At 50.0% G+C, this 20,169-nt stretch overlaps 4 protein-coding genes across 4 annotated transcripts; 3 read left to right on the forward strand and 1 right to left on the reverse strand.

Moving 5' to 3' along the window:
• Positions 1 to 5,209: 5,209 nt before the first annotated feature.
• FPRO_10866 (uncharacterized protein) lies at positions 5,210 to 9,180 on the forward strand (the record flags this gene model as incomplete). Its single annotated transcript, XM_031231876.1, has 5 exons — positions 5,210 to 6,031; positions 6,090 to 8,381; positions 8,439 to 8,655; positions 8,715 to 8,985; positions 9,153 to 9,180. The coding sequence occupies 5 exons, from the start codon at positions 5,210 to 5,212 to the stop codon at positions 9,178 to 9,180; spliced, it is 3,630 nt and encodes a 1,209-aa protein (XP_031081869.1).
• Positions 9,181 to 10,412: 1,232 nt separating this feature from the next.
• On the reverse strand, positions 10,413 to 11,347 carry FPRO_10867 (uncharacterized protein; the record flags this gene model as incomplete). The annotated part of the gene is made up of 3 exons (XM_031231877.1): positions 10,413 to 10,570; positions 10,622 to 11,137; positions 11,212 to 11,347. 3 exons carry the CDS (start codon positions 11,345 to 11,347, stop codon positions 10,413 to 10,415), a joined length of 810 nt encoding a protein of 269 aa, XP_031081870.1.
• A 4,322-nt stretch (positions 11,348 to 15,669) lies between these two features.
• FPRO_10868 (uncharacterized protein) lies at positions 15,670 to 17,706 on the forward strand (the record flags this gene model as incomplete). Its single annotated transcript, XM_031231878.1, has 4 exons — positions 15,670 to 15,729; positions 15,823 to 16,593; positions 16,709 to 16,849; positions 16,903 to 17,706. The coding sequence occupies 4 exons, from the start codon at positions 15,670 to 15,672 to the stop codon at positions 17,704 to 17,706; spliced, it is 1,776 nt and encodes a 591-aa protein (XP_031081871.1).
• A 907-nt stretch (positions 17,707 to 18,613) lies between these two features.
• On the forward strand, positions 18,614 to 20,064 carry FPRO_10869 (uncharacterized protein; the record flags this gene model as incomplete). The annotated part of the gene is made up of 5 exons (XM_031231879.1): positions 18,614 to 18,635; positions 18,689 to 18,811; positions 18,866 to 19,378; positions 19,432 to 19,608; positions 19,667 to 20,064. The coding sequence occupies 5 exons, from the start codon at positions 18,614 to 18,616 to the stop codon at positions 20,062 to 20,064; spliced, it is 1,233 nt and encodes a 410-aa protein (XP_031081872.1).
• Between the last annotated feature and the right edge of the window lie 105 nt (positions 20,065 to 20,169).

Raw genomic sequence — 20,169 nt, forward strand, 5'->3', positions numbered from 1 at the left:
CCGGCTCGCAGAGTCACGATAATCGGCACAGAGCAACCAAAGCGAATCAAGGACGAAGCAGACCTATCAAGACGTGAGAGCACGAGATCGTCAAGGTACACTGTAATTTTGACAGACGTGCAAACATAGGTACCTACTTGCATAAACTCGTCACTTGGTGCACTCTTTTCCCTGGGTTCCTGCAGAGGTGCAAGCCTTTGGCTTCGTCAAACCTTCTCTCTTTCCGCCAAGGATTCATTATGTCAGCCTGAGTGGATACATCCACATGGAAACGATAGCGGACGTTTAATGGGGGCATCCACAACGGAGAAGTATTTTTGCTCTCTCATGCATGCCCTAACGCAGAGTCAGAGGTACGATTCCGTTTACTGAACCGTCGGTCAACAACGATATATCGTATACTTGACGGTAATAGAGTCGGTGACGGATACAAAAAGTCGGAGTCAATGTCGGTGTCGATACCTTGCTGAACCGACAGGGAACTGCTATCCACTCACTCCGTAATCCGTCCTGTCCGCCTCGAAGAATGGCGGTACAAGGTCACTGGCCCACTAGCACAGTATCCACGGGATAAGGGGAACCGGGGGGCTTGTCAAAAACACACAGGGGAGCGAGGCCGGAAAATGGAAGCCATTAGGAGCAGCGACTTAACTATCTACCTAATTAAGGAGCGTATCGCAATCGATGATATGGTACGGAGTACATACCGTGAGGGACGAAAAACGAGGCACGAGACACGCAGTATCGTTGGCCGCCGAGGATGACACAGTAACAGGCCAGTCTAAAGATGAGAAGGCCAATTCTCAGCCGCCGCGCATCGGCCAAGCAGCCAAAAACAGTCAGATCTTGGAAACGTGATCGCAAAAATCATGAAATCATCCAGGCCAGGAGGGATAAGGCGGGGAAGCTGAGGGAGCTCCATCACCACCAAAAACTCGCCAGCAGCCTGTAGTCCTATGCCTCATCTGGATGGTTAGCAACTTAACCTCGGGACCTGTAGGTCCGCCTCGTTCTAACTTCTGTGTACTCCGTACTTTACGGATAATGCCCTGGCCATTTCGTCCCAGCACTGTCTTCGACTTCAACCAACGCGATTCAGGCGTAGCGTCATAGCACCACGGCCTGTCAAAGAGAGGATCCGTTCCCAGCACAGCGGCGCAAGGTCTGGGATCACAGTCGTCGCGGGCGCGCCTTGCATCCCGCGCCCCACTTGATGTGAAGCTCCCCGGTCAAGCGCGTTAAATTCTAGTGGGAGACGGTCTACACGGGGAGGTTGATGAGAGACTTCCTGTTGGATTCGCGTCAATTATCCCTGCATCAGAACCCATGGCCTAACTTAATATGCACTGTACGCGCCTGCGCGTCTGGCAGCTACTCACACAGTGTTAAATATTACATCGACACGGCTCGCTGCTTAAACCACGACTCTGGAACACTCTAATCTCTACGATTAGGGGTGTTCAATTTTATCAACCTTTTCATATCATCAGTTCTCTACATATTTATCACTGTGCTACTGACAAGCGACCTCTCATCAGTCGTGTACGGCTACCAAGGTCTTTTGATCTATCAAATAGTCCGTGGCATCCATGTTCTTTTCTGGAACATTGGTCCATCCACTTATTGATCCAACCCATTAACAGCACCTGCAACATCTCAGTCATAGCCAGGTAGGTAGGCTACACCGTTTCTCTCGACTGTCCCAGCATTTGTCTGCAAGGGAGACTTGGCTTGACCACCATCGGCTGTGCCGTGATTAAGGTTGGGACTGATAAGGGGCTCGTTAATCTGAACAAGTCGCGACGTATGCACACATGAAGGCCTAGGATAACAAATACCAAATCAAATGTAGTGAGATAAACAAGATCACAGATTTGCGAACGTTCCACAAAAGAGGCCAAATCATACATACATATGTATCCGTACAAACCATCATTCAATCCCTTTATTAAAGGTGGATTATCCGCGATCATTGGCAATTTGCAGGCGTCACATTTGACGCTCAGCTTATACGATCTGCCATGAATGGCAAGACAAGAGAAAATCCATTTTTAACTCCTTTCTTCACCAGCACAGAACATTCTCGTATCCACTACACCAGGGACAAGCCACAATGCAAACTTGTTACGAGAGGAATGAACATGACGGACAGTTTTGGGGGACGAGTCGCGAGCTAGAAGGGGTTCATCTCGCTGTGGAAAGAATGGAAACTTGTGCAATGCGCTAATGAGCCCCTCTCAGCTCTCCGGCCTCGTCGGATCTGCAACCTATTTGTCCTGTAATGCTGTCACACCCCGCAACGGTCGGACGGCACTGGCGCCCGAACGGATCCTACAGTTAATAATCCACCAAATGTTGGAAAGGATGGAGGGGAAGTCCATCGTCTTGTGAGGGGTTGCCGTCCGTTTGCTACTATGTAGAAGACGTTGACGGAATCTGGTATACTGTTGTTACGCTCATTCTGTAGTCACCCATTTTAGTCTGCATCAACTCAACTCAGACGGCAAGGATTGGGACGATACATCATTTGCTTCCTACGGCATTCGCATCTTACTTGACTGGCTACTGGCTGTGAAACGCCTGGAACTTTAAAAGATGATGCATAATTTCCTCTCTTGACCCTTGCGTTTCCAGAGCAAAAGTTACGAGATCCACGCCAATAGCGGGCGGGTCCGCGGCAGTCTCCCGGTGTATTGAGCCATGAATTTGGTCAGGCTCCACTTGGTGGAGTGCATTTTTGCTCCTAGCTGTTGTGTGCTTTCCTTCCTGACCTGCCTGCTCCGTTTGTGTGATTTCAACCTTTGTGATATTTCTCTGTTGGTGGCATGCTATGTACGGGTATGTACTAGGTAACATACATAGGTAGGTAGATAGGTAGTAGGTTGGTAGGTAGAGACCCGCCCATCAAACTCAAAGACTAACGGATTGCAACCTCAATATCACACCCAGATAATGCAAACCCAGCCACAGCTGCGCAATAGCTTTGAGGCTGTCAAGAGGATGCACATGATTTTCCAAGCCAGCACCTCCCTCAGCAGAATAGCGTTGCAGTGGGGTGGAGGGGAAATGATGGACGTGCACATCATCGCCGTAGTCATGGGAGACGGGCTCGCATGGCACCGTCACCCATGGGCTAATATTTGAGCCAAACCAGGTTGTGAGTAGGAGACGGAAAATGACGAGTCAGAGAGGTTGCTGAGGTCTTCTTGTATTGTTTCAAACTTGCCTGAGTAATTTTGTCACTTATTGGGATCCAGATCTTACATACGTTTTTTTAACGCCCCTAGCCGAAGAACAAAAGTAATACATATTGGAGGGCAGGAGACCCAACCGGGTAGACTTGTCTTATCTGTCACTTAGCAGACAGCGCGTTATGCGATAGTCATAACTCGTTAAGGTCGTGTTAGTACGGATTCGGTGATACTATCCGGGCCTTCACGGACTGATCTGACCTGATCATTGCTGACTCACTTGTGCGCGCGAGTGAATCAAACAGGAGAGCATCGTTTCTTCGTGTCGATCCGCAAGCTGTTGATTTCCGCAGAGCCGTCACCTGCAGTCGCTGGCTAGACAATACCTCTTGTTTGCACACTCATCACTTGCATGCTGCATGATATCCGATACTGTCAATTCATTCGTTGGACATTACAAGTCGAAGGGAATAGGAGAATGAGCGACCAGCCATTCGCGAGGCCCTTTCCCCTCCTGAATCGTGCGTACCCTGTATCAGCCAGTGTCGAGTACCTACCTTACCTATGAGAGGTCTGTTAAGGGCTCTATTCTTATACAAGTCGTGTGTCAAAGAACGACCTGTTACACCTTCCGGTCGGAATGACGAAACGTCAAGAGGTACTGAACTGAAGTCCATGTACATTGATTCTCTGGCAATTTGTCCACACAACCTAGGACAGGTCTCAGCTCGAGGTTTGGTCACAGTTGATCACCTTGCCTAAGGTACTCTGTACCTTGAGATAGGTTTGTTTCTCTGGTGGTCATTGTTTGCCAGCACCGTCTCCTCCCACTAACTACCCTATCAGTACGTATTATTGAGGTGAACTAGGTAGGTACTGTAATGCTTCATCTCGGCGACTTCTGGCCGCTGCAACCCAACCGTGACAGCAGCCTGAGATGTTGTATGGACGGATGGATGGATGGATGGTTGATGTGTGTATGTAATGTATGTAGGTAGCTAGTTCACCTAGAAGCCGGCTATGTTGTGTCGGCCCCGTTTCTACTTTGGAATGTCACTGAATTAGAAACATAATGAGTTGCCAAAAAGGGCTGATGGACGGGACCTGAAGGGTTTCATTGAGACGTGGTTTTTCCAGTGGGGAAATTCGATCCATCGGTGGAGGGCATTGAAATTCTTAGGCTGCTCTTGTCCATCTTGTACGTTATGGTACACCACAACACAGTAGGTAGGTAGGTAGGTTAGGTAGTAGATGGGGGCAACTCAACTCCAAGGACGGAGAAATGCTGTATACCTAGGTACTGTCGGTACTGTCCTCCATCGCTCCCACATGAACATCAACATTCATCAATCCCATTCGATCGAGTCACCATCAATTCTAAAATAAAGCATCCGCTACTTTCTGGTGTATGGGCCTGGCAACCGCGAATTTGTCTATCGCGGCTGTCCGACAGGTTGTTGATACTGGACCCCCCCCCCCCCCCCCCCTATATCCCGTCCCTTATTCATTGCCAAATCCAATAGCCAGGCCGCCAACTTTGACTGTTACTTTTCTGACCTGACCTGACCCGACCCGATAGTCATTTTACATACCGTCTTTTCACCAACGGAAGCATACAGTCAGTATTTTCGACCAACCCGCTCTGTCCATCCTAGTATCGTTTCAGCCAAATCGCCTGTCGCTGCAGGTTGCCTTCTTCCCTTCTGGGTTTTGTCCTGGCCGTCAGCCCCTCGCCGTCCACTCGCATCCGAGCCTGGTCCCAGCGCGATCACCCCTCTAAGCAGCAACCCCCCCTGGATCCTTGGCCCTCTTCTCCGTTCTCTCTGCTTTCTGGAGCAAGCAAGGCCTGCAACCTCCCACGACTCCTGCGACTCCTCGTAACTCCCGTGGCATGCTGCTGTGCGTCGTCTCGTCTGCGTCAGCGTCACGAACCGCAGTCCCCAGAAACGGCATCCTTTTGACGAGAAACAGGCCTGCCGCTTTCTACCATGCCCTGAGGTGAGCTTTGCAGCCGCAATATGCTCAAGATACAGACCGCCGCCGTGCCGCCAAGTATCCACTCTTCGCGCACTATCCACGACCCCTCCGGCGACTCACCGTCCGCTTCCGTGCGCATCACGACTGCTGCCTCCGTTCAAGCTTCCGATCAACAAGCCTCGACAACTCGGGCTGATCCCGCCTGGGGCCTCATGAACGGCATCGTTGGTACCGCCCCAATGGGGGCCATGTATGTCCGCGCCCTCTACGACTACGAGGCCGACGATCGCACTAGTCTCAGTTTCCACGAAGGAGATGTAATTCAAGTCATCACCCAGCTCGAGAGCGGCTGGTGGGATGGCGTTATAAATGGTGTTCGAGGCTGGTTCCCCAGCAACTACTGTCAGCTTATCACGAGTCCCGACGATATACCTGACAGCGCCCACAATGGAACCTTTGACGCTGTCGAGGATGATGCCGAAGACCCTGAGATGTATGACGACCAATATGACCAAGACGATGACTCCGAACAAGACGGCCCTATCGCGTTGCCCCTCGAGGGGACCGACGGAGGAGACAATTCGAGGGCCGACTTTTGGATCCCACAAGCTACTCCCGATGGGCGCTTGTTCTACTACAATATGATGACAGGAGACCGCAGCATGGAACTGCCCCTGGAGTCTCCCGTATCTTCAAACGAGACTGGTCCGCGAGATCGAATGAATGTCAATATCCCCGATAAGACTAGGCCACCTCCTGAGATGATGGCCCGTGGCTTGACTCAAGATGAGGACGACGAGTATCTGACGTCCGCATCCGAGGCCGAGGGCGACTCATCTAGACTGGCCTCACGTCGTTCCAAGGTACACAGCGAGCTAGTAAATTTGATGTTCTAATGACCCGGTTGCTAACACTCACCAGCATACTAAGCGTGCCTCTTTCGGTGCCTTATCCCCATCAACCTCTATGGATTCTATCAATGGCGCATCGCCTGTTGGACGTCTGCGAAATGGCGCCTCATCCAATGGCCATCTTACTGCAGGACAGGTCCCTAATATAGCATCCGCGACCTCTTTTACTAGCACTACCTATAACTTGCCGACCACAGCTACAGTTCCTCGATCGTTTTTCGACGACGGCTCTACACCCTCACTTAGCTGGACTCTTCTTGTTTCTAATATGCGACGTGCCATTGATCGGTATCGGGAGGCCATCATGAACAATAACCGCTCAGAATACGTAGCAAAAGCCGAAGACATATCCGACCATTTACGACTGCTACTTGCCGCGGGGTCAGGGACTACCGATAACCATTCTGGTCAGCCATCTATCATTTCAACGAACAAGGCTCTCTATCCCCACTTCCGAGACATGATGTCCAAGTTCTCCAAGCTCGTAATATCTTCTCATATAGCAGCTGCAGACTGGCCCAATGCCGAATCTATCCAGAAATGCCTTCAGGAAGCTGACGGAGTTCTCATGGGCGTATACAGCTACGTGGAAGTGGCTCGACAACAACGAGGCGAGGAGATTCCTCGACTCTTCCCAGGCTTTGTGATTGGTAGTAACACAGGTGGAAGTTGGCAAAACAACGGCTTGGGTCCTCGAGATGAAATCACGGCCAACTTCCTCGAAGATGAAGAGGGCGTTGTAGAGCCAACTGCAATTCTTGACAACAAGATGCTCGAGCGACTGGACGAACAGAAGCGCATTTTGGTATCCAGCATCCGAGAGCTCGACAAGAGCTTGGTCGTCTTAGAGAAAATCGTTACACCCTACAGGCATGAAGTTATCGGAAACAATGTTTGTTTTGCCGGTGGTAGGGTCCTCGATACATTCAGACAATGGATAGCTATGATCGAATCGATCGATCTGTCTTCCCTTGGCAACAGCTTCCAGACGCCTCAGTTAGCTGACCTCGGAACACACAAGCAGAGCCTTTACGACAATATCTCTGATCTTATTCTTGGATGTCAAGCTGTCGCCGGACCCTTGGCTGATGAATGGTCCGAAGTCCGTGGTGAAGCACTGGAAAACCGCCTGGAATATGTCAGACAATGTGCCAGAGCCCTAGAAACCAACTCTTCGCACATCGGATTCTCACTTCAACTATTGTCTGAACAGGTACAAATCAATATGCAACAACACCAGGCTGAAGTACGACCTCGGGGGAATTCCTTTGTCCGAAGCACCCTACAACGAGGCGAGACAATGCCGTATGACCGACCACACCAGCGAACAGAATCAAGGACTGCTCCTGTACGACCACCACTTATCACATCACAATCTTTCACCGAAGGCGAGCCTGCTCCTGGCAATATGCGACGAGGTGATTATTCCAAGGTCAAGAAGATATTTGGCGAAGATCCTTCGCCTCAAGTTCCGGTGACCGAAGATACACCAGAATTCTTACTCCTAGATTATGAACATGAAGTCTCCTGGGACAGCAAGACCTCACCACCTACTGTTAAGGGAGGATCCCTCCTCGCTCTTGTTGAACAGTTGACTCGTCATGACAAGCTCGATTCGAACTTCAACAATACCTTCCTTCTCACTTACCGATCTTTCACAACAGCTCGGGAACTTTTCGAGATGCTTATCAAACGATTCAATATCCAACCGCCAGAAGGTCTGTCACAGGCGGATTTCGAGATTTGGAGGGACCGAAAGCAAAAACTTATTCGATTCCGTGTCGTTAACATTCTAAAAAATTGGTTCGATAATTTCTGGATGGAGGATTATAACGACGAGTCAAAACAACTTGTTCGAGATGTCTACAGTTTCGCTAAAGACACGGTCAAATCTACAGAAACTCCTGGTTCAGCACCCTTAATGGCGGTCCTTGACCAGAGGCTCAGTGGAAAGGAGGCTGGCGCTCGCAGGATGATTCAAACAGTGAACCAGAATACCCCAACACCGATCATGCCTAAGAACATGAAGAAGCTCAAATTCTTGGATATTGATGTCGTTGAGTTTGCCCGCCAGCTCACCATTGTCGAATCCCGCTTGTATGGCAAGGTCAAGGCGACAGAATGTCTGAATAAGACGTGGCAGAAGAAGGTCCCTGAGGGCGAGCCCGATTTGGCCCCCAACGTTAAAGCGCTCATCCTCCACTCTAACCAAATGACCAACTGGGTCGCTGAGATGATTCTGGCGCAAATGGAAGTCAAGAAGCGAGTGGTTGTTATCAAGCACTTCGTTTCTGTTGCTGACGTGAGTAACTAAAGATATGATGTCGGGTCACTGGAACCCCTGCTGACTGACCGATAGCGTTGCCGCTCCCTGAACAACTTCTCAACATTAACATCGATTATTTCCGCATTGGGCACTGCACCCATCGCTCGTCTCAAGCGAACATGGGACCAGGTACCCCAACGTACACACGCTACATTGGAATCGATGCGGCGGGTAATGGCAAGCACCAAGAACTTCGGAGAGTACCGAGAGGCTCTTCATGCAGCCAACCCCCCTTGTATCCCTTTCTTCGGTACGGACCCCCTTTTCCGAAAAGCAGGCGACAGATCACATTATTGACAAACAGTAAAGGTGTCTATCTGACTGATCTGACATTCATCGAGGATGGAATCCCGTCCATCATCAAGAAGACTAACCTCATTAACTTTGCTAAACGTGCCAAAACTGCTGAGGTCATTCGCGATATTCAGCAGTATCAGAACGTGGGGTACTCTCTGCAACCAGTGCCTGAGCTGCAAGATTACATCTTAAACAACATGCAGGCCGCTGGGGATGTTCACGAGATGTATGACAAGAGTTTGCAAGTTGAGCCTCGTGAGCGAGAGGATGAGAAGATTGTGAGGTATGTTGCATTGCGGAACACGCCCGCATCGTATGGAGCGGTGCCATCTTTCTTCTAAGTCCGCTGGTTTAGTTTTGCACAATGACGGAGGCCACTTTGCATTAGTGGCTTGCCATCATCAGTTAAGATGAAGAGACATATGCTTACTTGACGTTTCTTAATTACAGGGTCTTGGCCGAGTCTGGGTTCCTATAAACACCGGACCCTTGCAACTATTTGAATGATAGATGCAGCCTGCATTCTTTCAAGCAACAAGGGATGCACAACAAAATCGAGGAGGGCCAGGAGGGGTAGTACTACGACCCGGTCCACCGATCCTCAGAGCTCACAATAGTCCTGAGTGGCCCTTACATGGGACGGATATCACGCGATGAACGCCGTCCACGATTGATAGTGGCAGGAAGAGGCACAAAACAGCCAGCACCGCATGGTCGGGAAGCGGCCCGGAAAAGTTGGTGTGGTGGGAAATGGTTGGCGACAGGGGGTTCTTCAGCGCGGAGATGCTCGGCAGGGTATTCGGAATGCTGTGAGAAGCATTTTGACAAATGCTCCGAGGAAGGCCAAGAGGCAACCTTTACGTGAAGGAATGGATTATTTGATGATGAACATATTTGGCACACCAACTTCCATATGGAGAAGGTTTGCGTGGAAGGGATTGGGAAATTTGGTGGACACTGATGATGACATTTGCAAGTGTACGCTGGCCGCACGAGGATTGAATATACCTGAAAGACCCCAGAGATATGGCGCATGATATGATGGGAAGCATCTAGTGGAGCGAATGGTCAATTTTTTAAAAACAAACAACATGGTTGTGTATCAGTACAGTTCATATAAGGAACTGTTACGGCAGTTCGGTTATTCACATCACGGACAAGTTGGTAGTGATTCTCGAATCGATGTATCTTTAATGATGAGAATCCCGTTGACGTAACTATCTGACAATGTCCCCGAAATTTGAGTTCAATTACCCTTATGCAAGGAGTGCTGATCAGAAACAAACGAATATGCAACATCCGTCGCTATCTCACACCCCCTCTCGTGTATCTTTACCCCAGCTTGCCCAGCATCCCGCTATTCCGGGCCGCATCTAGGCGATACACCACCTGACAAGGGGCCTGGTCTGATAATAGACAACGTGTTGGTGACAGCACTGAAACGAGGCTTCGCGTAAGATCCAATCACATATCACGACATGGCGGCACCGAACTCAGCGAGACAGTCCGTATCTCGGCTGGCATTGAGTGAATGACCAGAACAATGGTGCCAACTACTTACATAGAGTGACTACCTACGTAGTATAAAAACACGACTAAAAATAACAGGGCATAGGCTGAGAAGTAAAGCGCCGAAACGGCCGTGCGGGATATCATTTTCCATCATTAACTTTGCATATTTGTTCCAAACATCACGACATTTATTACCCTTTAGTGCTTGTGGAGCTTGGCCTTAATGCGCTCGCCGATGCTTGGCTTGTCCTTCTTCTCATCAGATCCGTGGTGCTTGCCGCCGGAGTGCGATTCCGTCTTGGAGTGATCTGAGCCTCCGCTCTCACCAAGGTGAATACCCTTTTGCTCCATCAGGCCTGATAGTCGTTAGTGTAACGAAACATTGGGTATTTTGATTGTGGACCTACGGTCAGCTTCACGTCCAGCACCAGGCTTGGAAGCATCAAAGTCACCACCATCGGCAGCAAAACCGCTAGCAGTGACATACTCGTCCTCCTTGGGGTCATGGGGTTGATTCTCAGACTTGGATGACTCTGTGGCTCCCTCGGAGCCAACCTCAGTAGGCTTGTGAGAAGTTCCCTCAACAGGAGCATTGCCCGCATCACCTCCATGCTCCTTGGCAAGCTTCTCGATAGGCTGAGGTCCAGGACCCTCTCCGAGCTTGACGTCGGTGCCCTCAGAGGTGTCGTCAACATCGTGGAGGTCCTTGTTGCCCTTGTCCGCCTGCGCCGGGTCACGGGTGTCATTCTGGCCGGCAGAGGTATCCTTTGAGTGAGGATTGGGAGCGGGAACAGAAGGTGTGGCTGAAGCAGCGTTTGTCGCGTCGGTGGGCTTGGAGACGGGGGCTTCATGTCCAAGGCCTGTTGCGCGTTCCTCGCCGTGGCTGCCAAAGGTTTGTGCCACCTTTTCCTGCTGGGGCGTTTCTAGACCAAGCCATGTTAGTGATATCATTCAACTGTATTTGCTTATGTACCTAGTGCAGGCGTTGAGGTCGTACCCAAGTTGCCGGCATCGTATGGCTCGCCCTGCCTGGTGTCACCCTGGACCCCAGAGACGGGCTCCTTGTTGGCAGTTTGGTTGTCTCCCCAAACAGCCTTGGAGGCGGCCGCAGTGAGGTTGCTGATGGTCTCCATTGTGACTAAGTTGTGACGGTTGTGTAAGTTTGGTACCTTTGGTTGTCGTGCAATTGAAGGGTGAATGGCTGGGTATCTTGGGAGCGAGATGGGATATAGTAAAAGACTGAAATTATGAAGAAAGGGTGAGAGCTTCAAGGGGAAGTTCCAGTTTAAATAAAAGGTCCTTCAGGTTCAAAAAGGTAAAAATCAAAGAGGGGGAGGTGGTATGGTAGGTCTGACGTCGTTGTTTGTTTAACCCAACCAAGCGAGGGACACAAATACTGGTAGCACAACACCTCAGTCAGCTCAGGCACCTAACTAGGTCAGCATGCATCATGGCCCCTGTGAATAGAAGCCATTTAGAAAGTACCCTTGGAAGGATTCACGTTACTTGCCGGGTCTAACCAGTCAAAGTTGTGCAGCATTGTGACTACCTGTTTGCTGTAGAGCATGACCAAAAGTACCCATCCGTGTCAAGGCAAGGCACAAGAGTCCATCATCCATATGTGGCGGCTCAAGTTATGACGCCGCGGTCGATCGATGGAGCTGACAGGGCCCTGGGTTACTGCAGCATGCTCTGAGCCGTATCCCCGGCCTTTCGTTTCAGCACCCAGTGTTCCCTTGATATTCCAGGCTTGGATAGGTTGGGTGGATGATGTAAAAGGTTGGTCTTGGAAGAGGGTATGACGTTGCGCTGCCCCTCCACAGGCATGCGGACGTACATAATACGTACAAGCGACAAGGGTGAGTGTGGCTAGAGAGGAGGAAACCTGCAGCAGAAGATCAAAGTAGCTAATCAAAGAACAAACAGAGGTTGCGCATCTGTCTGTGGCTTAACTTATGCTGAAGCTAAGGAATTTGTGTCAGTGTTTTGGTGTTGGACCGGACAACCTATCTGGGGAAGGCCGAGATAGAGTTGGATGCCTTACCTACCTATGTCGACTACGTCATCCTCAAGTTACCCGGGTCATGTAAGTGGAGGGAGAGCTCAAGAAGCTGAAAGGTGCCAGTAAACGGACGCAGACAAGCCACAACTAAAAAAGCATATGTATTTCAACGGTTAAAGAAGAAGAGAATATGATTCTATAACTCATTCGTAAAGCTTTTGATGGCACTTGCTTAGGTTCCGACTTGGCATTCGATGTCCCTGAAGAATCTAGGTACCGAAGTCGCAGGCCAGCGTAGAGGAGAAATAATTAAAAGCATGCATGCATGGCCTTTTGCTGTCAACATTGGATCCAATGATTCCAACGTTAGCTAGATTGGGTTCTTGGCACGACCTGCAGTCCTGAGTCGCCAAATTGGCACCGAGTTTTGGCTGCGCGCGTCATCGAGTTCAGGTGCTGTAACTACTAACAGCGCTCGGTTGTGTCCGTTATTAGGTAGCTAGCATTCATTGGGATCATCACGAATCAGGCAGCCCCTTGAGATACGACGGGCGTAAAGGCCAACCAGCCTAGGCCAGCCTTACTGCCCCGAGACAAATCTGCAGCCCTGTAGCATCGGTTCGGCCGAGAGCCGGCTTTTGTCCGGATATTGATCAAGTGTCAAGACAACATGTATGTAAGTCGATGGACTACCTCCCTACATATAAAAAGCCTCTGTTGAGTTTACTTCGATGGGAATTGGCCCTTGGTTGGTCTTCGGAGGTTTCGAGCTTTCCTGAACACACCGCTCTCCAAGAGCTGAAACCCGTTATGCCAAGCCATAGAGTGCACGTACGTATGTACCCTTCACAACGGCTGGTCACGAGCTAATGTCAGTTCAAGGTCTGCGTTTGTGAGGCTAAACTCTGTCGTCAGTTGGTTTTGAAATGATAAATTAATGCGTGTATCGTATTGCACGAGTCGTCTCCCTACCTCCGTGACTCCCGTACTGGGATGGCCTGCTGGAAGAGCCACGCGCCAAGTGGTCTCTGCCGTGCCGTGTTTTGATATGGTAAGCAACAGATAACATCTGCCGTTCCATTTTCATCTGGTCTCCTGGTAAGTATTTTGCAGACTTACCCACTCCCATGGTAACGGCAAAATGGACCATTCCGCAATCAACATTTCCCCTGCCTCCTCAATATGTATTGGCGACTAGAGCTTAAAGGCTTCGCCTCCACTGACTGGGTTACCCTTCCTGCTTCTCATACAGTTCAGCTTGTGCGGATAAGGTTTTCCATACTGGATGGAACCCCTAAAAACGTCCATCTAAAACTCACGTTCGTTCCAACTTACCCTTCAATGATCCCGTATTGCTGGCTGCCTCCGTGTCCCCCTTTAATGTATGTGCCACCTCCACCTTTCTCGTCACCTTGCAAACCTTCATCCTTTCAAATTTCCCCTCTCGAGTTGTGAGTTGTGATCAATAGCAAGCAAGGTGGTCCCTGCTGGCCTAGACCGTCCAAAGTGGCACTTTGCACCACATCACGCAGTCCTGGCCTGGCAGTCCACTTTGAGTGATAGTCTAGAGGCCCTCATTCCCTCGTCGAGACCTTCAAGGACTTTCCCAGTATCCAGGATGTCGGTATCATCCTGGGCTTTGGCTTGGGCTTGGGCTTTTGTCATGACCTCGGGCAGAAGCTGAGCTCTTGATCTCCGTGCGGATTTCGGTAAGCTACGTTGCCATCGAATCTATTGGGTTGGAGTTGAACAATGCTGGCTGACGATCGCCGAGATGAGGTATGATCGATGAGTACATACGATGTAGTGCTCCGTAATTCCCTCGATACAACCGTCAGAGGTAGCATTGATTCGGGTCCACACATTAATTAAAATGCTGACAGATTGAAATCTCAATATCATAGATTGTGTGATACGGTACAGTACGATACGATACGATGCGTGAGTGCCCGCGCCCGGCTTTAGGTCGGCTCGGCAAGCATTCCATTGGCGCTGTAGCCGCAGCGAGCTGTGTAGCTGTAGGTACCTAGTTAGAATAGAGGTAGCTGGTAGTAGTGTCTATTTACCTAGCATAGGTAAGTGGTTATAGGTAGGTACCTTACTGAGCTCTTACTACTAATGTAGTACTGAGGCAATCTAAGGTACCTAATTAGGACAGTTGGGTCCACTACTTGGGCTGTCCCGTCTGAGCACCTACCTCCCATCATCCATAGATGGCTTCCGTTTTCGTCCTCTACTTTACCATACTTAGACTCTCATCCTTGCTTGATCTTTAATCTTCCAACGACTTTTTTGACAGTATTTCCCATAAAGTCCGACGGGGCATACTATTAGGCCGTTGTCTATATGGACGTCATGTCTATTTCGTCTTAGATCACTCCCATCCTCAACATATACCAACCATACCGTACCATATACCGTACACAGTTTGCCAACCCTTTCTCCGCACTACCTACCAACCCTTACTCGAAAATATCCAAGCCAGGCCAGACAAGACAGACCAGTTCAGCACAGCACCAGCCTCTAGGCCCTGGTCCTGGCCTTGACTCGGTCTCGTCGCAATCAATCAATCACGGGAGAGGGCTGGCTGAACTCACTCACATGTGCCGACAAAAGTAAACATCTATTCTCTACTTTTGCCATAAGTTAATACCCCGCCAATTTCACGTCAACATATTCTCCTCTCCCTCCTTTTCCTCTCGTCCCGATTCCAGTTCCAGCTCCCTGGGCTGCGGGACATCCCTACATATCGGAAACACAACGGGCTTGTCTGACATCTGCCTACCCGCCGTCGTGACCGTTGTGACCCAGCACCAACACCGGCTGGTTCCCTACTGGATTTGGATACTGGCCCATCCGACAGCACTCCCTATTTCATCCCTGGTCTCTTCGCCACGGGCGGCAGCGATAGCGTCAGACTTGCCAGTGAGCAAGTTGTGCTTTGGGCCTCTGGGCTGGATGAGTGGCTGAGACAGCCAGCGCAGGCAGTACAAGGTCAATCAACACGCGATTCGTCGCGTTACCCAAGTTACTCGGGATGGGACTTATTTCTTGAGGCAGCTATCCGACCTTATTAATCATCCTATCACTTTTCCACTGCATTTCTGCCGTTCTGCAACTTGGCTATGCTTATTTACCTGATCTTGTCTTCCGGTCTACCACCCCTATTGTTTCAAGCTCTGATGCAACACACGACTGTCAGGGTTTCAATCAACAAACTGACCCGAGTTTCCCATAGCCGTTCGCTACTTGTTTCATAGCCTGTGGCTTTGGACGAGCGCAATTGCCATCTCCACCACTACTTATATATTGGAGTCAGGGTAAATCCGGTACCCACCAGCCTCCACGAACTCCGTCACCGTGCTACCGATCTCACTGCCCCCGACCTACTGATTATCGACGGTGTCCAATTCTCGGCAAGACACCGTAGTGATCCAAAAACTTTCAGAGACCATGGTTTACTGCGGGAAAGCCTCTCAGGGCTGTCAGAATTGTCGCGTGCGACGTATCAAAGTGAGTTAATCCGCTGGTGTCATCCATGACTTACAATTCTCTGTACATACAGTAGTTCATGGGCTTTGACTAATTGGCAATTCTCCTCAACAGTGTGACAAAATCAAACCGGAATGCTCACAATGTATTCGGGTTGGGAAAAAGTGCCCCGGTTATCGTGATCAGCTCTCCCTTATGTTTCGGGACGAGAGCAGCAAGGTGATACAAAAAGCACATGCGCAGTGGGGTGTTGGCGAATCCTCTGAGGCCCTATCAACACAAACATCCTCCAGCTCTCTGGCTTCTTCTTACTCGTCCAACAGCTCTACACAAGCCTCTTCCATTTCTGGTTCTTCCTCTATAACATCTCTACACAACTATCCTGGTCCCGCAGCGATAGCATCCTCCTATAAACCGTTCAAAGATGGCTGGCCGACATCTCCTGATTCAACTGTGAGCCAGCAAACACCATCGCCAACTCCTCAATCTCCCGCTTCGTCTTTAAATCATACGACCTCAAATACTTTCACGGCACAGCGTATCGTTATACGGCCACCAAGGCTTTCGCCGCCAATCGATCCAAGTCTCGAGGAACAGGGGGTTCAGTTCTATGTCAACCGTTACCTGATAGGCCATCCAGATGAGCCCAGGTCCCCCAGCGATTTGTCACACACGGAATGGCTATGGGATCCCGCTGTCCAAGATGTAATGGCCGCGGTTGGCCTCGCTAGCCTTTCCAATCTCAAAGACGATCCCAGCATGATGACGATAGCCCGTCAACGATATGGGTTGGCTCTGCGCCAGACTGGTCGCCTCGTACAGACCTCGAGCATGCCGGATTTCGAGGTCACGATGCGCTCCGTCGTCATGCTTGCCATGTTCGAGGTTTGTGCCCCAACCCCTAATGCTAGCCAACACACCCGCATGGTCAGCCCCATCTCCCCGATCTACCCTTCTCCTGTCCAATCTTGGCTTTTAATTTGCTAATACCCGTCTCCAGCTTGTCAAGGGAGCCTATCAAGGACTAGGGCACGTTCATGCGCACGTTATGGGTGGGCTTGCTCTGTTGCGACGATGGCTACCTATGCCAGCGGCCGCTTTCCTCGGGGTTCGTGCCATGGTACAGATGTCTTATTCTCTTGTATGTCATGGTTTCTAAGCGCATTGTCCCAATTCACTCACATAATTGCTCAGTTTATCCCTGCTCACATGTCCGCAACACCTCTGCCGGAGCCCCTATTCGAATGGATTTCATTTGCAAGAACCCTCCTCGACCCAGCCGATCATCCTGCTACCGATCTCGGCCCATTGATTGGGCGATTCATTCAAACCTCAACATACATAAAAACTCATGCTCTGGTCGACGGTCGTTCTATCACAGTGTCCACCTTGAAGCAATTATTAGATATCGACGAGTCATTCCTTAGTTGGGAACGAAACCTTGGACATACTTGGCGATTTCGCGAAGAGAAAGCGGAACACCTACCTGCAGCTGCAGTATTCGATGGCGCGTGTCATGTCTATTTCGACATGTTTGTTGCACGGATGTATGGACACTACCGATGGGCGCGAACTCTCTTGAACCAGACAATCATCGAATTCATCAAGGCGTACCCCAAATCTAGCGCGCCGTTGATCTCGTTGGCTGAATATGGACATCGATACGAGGTTGTTAGAAAACTCGCCCGCGACACTCTCGTGAGCACCCCAACACATTGGCGACACCCGCTTCTCACCGAAAAGGCTGCCGTACCAGTCGAGAGACCTGGAGGGGCGGGCTCTGGCTCTGCTGGACTTCCCGTTGTTCTGTTTCACCTTCAAGTTGCTGCCTGTGCTCCTGGTGTCCCAGAAGCATACTGGGAATGGGTTGTGGCAGTGATGGAGTGTATATGGAGTGATATGGGTATTCTTCATGCCAAGTGCATGATGGATACCATGAAGGCATATCGTGACTCATTGAAGATAAAGAAGGAAGTGGTCGAAAGCAGTGTGCGGTGATGATAACTCGCCCAGACATCGGTATGATTATGAACATAATCCTGGAATGTCTGAGACAGTGTGGATACATCTTGTTCGGTGTTTAATGGCTTTGTGGGCTGCATTGGCATCGAATTTCTTCCTTCGGGTACTTAGGGGTAGAAAAGCTGACATCGAGCGTCGTTCTTCACCCGGAGTTGGCTGGTTTGGGTATTGCATGTGGGCTTTTAGGTTCACGGGAGGTTATGGTTAACGAATATTCGGTGCATAGCATGGCCACTTCCGCTTTTGGTAGACATGATAGCTTCTCTGCCTCAATGTTGCTGCTCGCACCTGAGGCCTTTATATTACACAACTTAGGTTGATAAAATCTTTATTTGTCTATAGTATTTTCAGAGCTTAATGGGAATGGCCATGGCTCAGACATGATAGTCATACTATTCAAAACCATTAGCACACTCACTGGCCCATTAGGTAGTTGGATGGCTTCAGAAACAGATGCCCTAACTCTTTGTCGAGGCATCATACTAGCGCTAAGTAGCAATTTGGGACTATTGAACAGTCCTTGATCATTTCAGTAGTCTCTAAAATTGATGAATTCAAAAACCTGGTTATCATCGGTGCCTTTCCATTCATCGGACCTGCCTAGGTCCCCCGCAGATGTCAGTGGGGGAACTCTCCCCGGAGAAATAGTGTAGGCGTGGGCCGACCCCTGGCTCAGGCACGTGTATCATTAATGGAAGGCAGCCACACCTTCAACTCCACCATAACATCCATACCTACCTGGCCAGCCCAGCCCAGCCTTATCACAACGACATCTCTTTCGAAGCCAGACTATCCGCGATTCATCAAAGCAAAGTTCATCATCGATACGAAGGAGGCTGTCTCACTACAACAGCAACTACATCAGCCGCCGACTTCAATCATCATGGGTACGGATGCCCGAAAAGGTAACGCGACTTTAATCATGCGCGACTGCGTTAGACTAACACCCAGCTTGCAGGCGATGACGGCACGATCAAAGTCGCATCCAAGAACAAGAACGGAAAGATCAAGCTGAAGAAGCCAGCGCCAAAACACAGCAAACCTGGAAACTGGATGGATGGTAGTGTAATTGAGAGTAACAGTATGTAATGAGGTCATCCTATACAAACTTGGCGAAGCCGCTAATGTTTCCAAGACAAGAAGAAGAATGGCGCCTTGCCTGTGGGTGCGCCCTCACCAGGTCCTGTTGTAAACGAACTCGACGAAACTTCCCGCGAAACCTTTGCGACAGGACGACCCCTCGAAGATAGCCCCGACCTGCAACAATGCAAGCACTGTAAGAAGAGCGTTTTGAAAACAGCCGCCAAGGCGCATATTGCGCAATGCTTGCGGTTAAAGAAAGAGAAGGCCCAAAGAAAGAAAGAGGCTCGCGAAGCAAGAGAGAGAGCAAAGGAGGCAGCAAGACAAGAAGAACAACGGAAAGAGGACGAAGAGAATGGGGTTGAGCGGGGCGACGACGACAGTGACGACGACGGAATCTCGGCTGAAAAGAAAGCAACTGGAAGCAAGACTGCCAAAAAGGCCGCGGGCAAGAAACCCGAGGACGATAAGAAGGGAAAGAAACGTAAGGCCGATGGTGATCCAGACAAAGGACCCAAGAATAAGAAGAAGAAGGATGAGCCAAAAGCCAAGGTCCCTAAGCCAAAAGGTGAGATACTGTTCACAGGTCTCTTGAGGGGCTTGCACTAAAACTGATGCTAGGACCTGTGGACGTGGAACGGCAGTGTGGTGTCTTGTTACCCAATGGACAGCCATGTGCAAGATCATTGACATGTAAGAGCCACAGTATGGGAGCGAAGCGCGCAGTCGCAGGAAGATCTTTGCCATACGATATGCTTCTTGCCGCGTACCAGAAGAAGAATCAAGCGAAGCAGCAGAGTAAGTCTTGGTCTAGTCCACCCACTGCCTGGACACGACTAACAATTGACTCCAACAGAGGCAGCGCTTGATGCCAACGCGCCGATAGAAGATGAAGACGAAGCAAATAATGGACCAGTCGATTCCGACGAAGAAACAACGGCGGTGATGGGTGCTCTATCACAATGGCGTCCTCAACCCTTAATACCACAACCTACTTTCACTCCCATAAAACGACAATACCAGCTCGCAAGATTACACGAACAGCTTCAAATGGCCACCAATGGTGGGAGGACAAATATATTTTCGGTCACCGGTTTTGGAGCACAGAAGCTTCCCGAGGGCCATCCTGGGCTACAACCCGCTTCAGAAGACGCTCCGGGAGAAATAGACATTACTGCGTGTTTCAATAATGCTGGGCGGACGACAGCGACATTCACATCTCAAAGACAACCATCAGTTTCAAGCAGGGCATAGGATGAAAACTTGTCTTGCAGAACAGGCAAAGGGTTGAAAACAGAACCAACACACGTACGTTCCCTGGAAGTGCATCAATGTCGATTGTATAAAGGACCATTCCTG

Source organism: Fusarium proliferatum (genome assembly GCF_900067095.1).
Source record: "Fusarium proliferatum ET1 genome assembly, contig: FPRO_scaffold005, whole genome shotgun sequence".
In the NCBI taxonomy this organism is placed as follows: domain Eukaryota; kingdom Fungi; phylum Ascomycota; class Sordariomycetes; order Hypocreales; family Nectriaceae; genus Fusarium; species Fusarium proliferatum.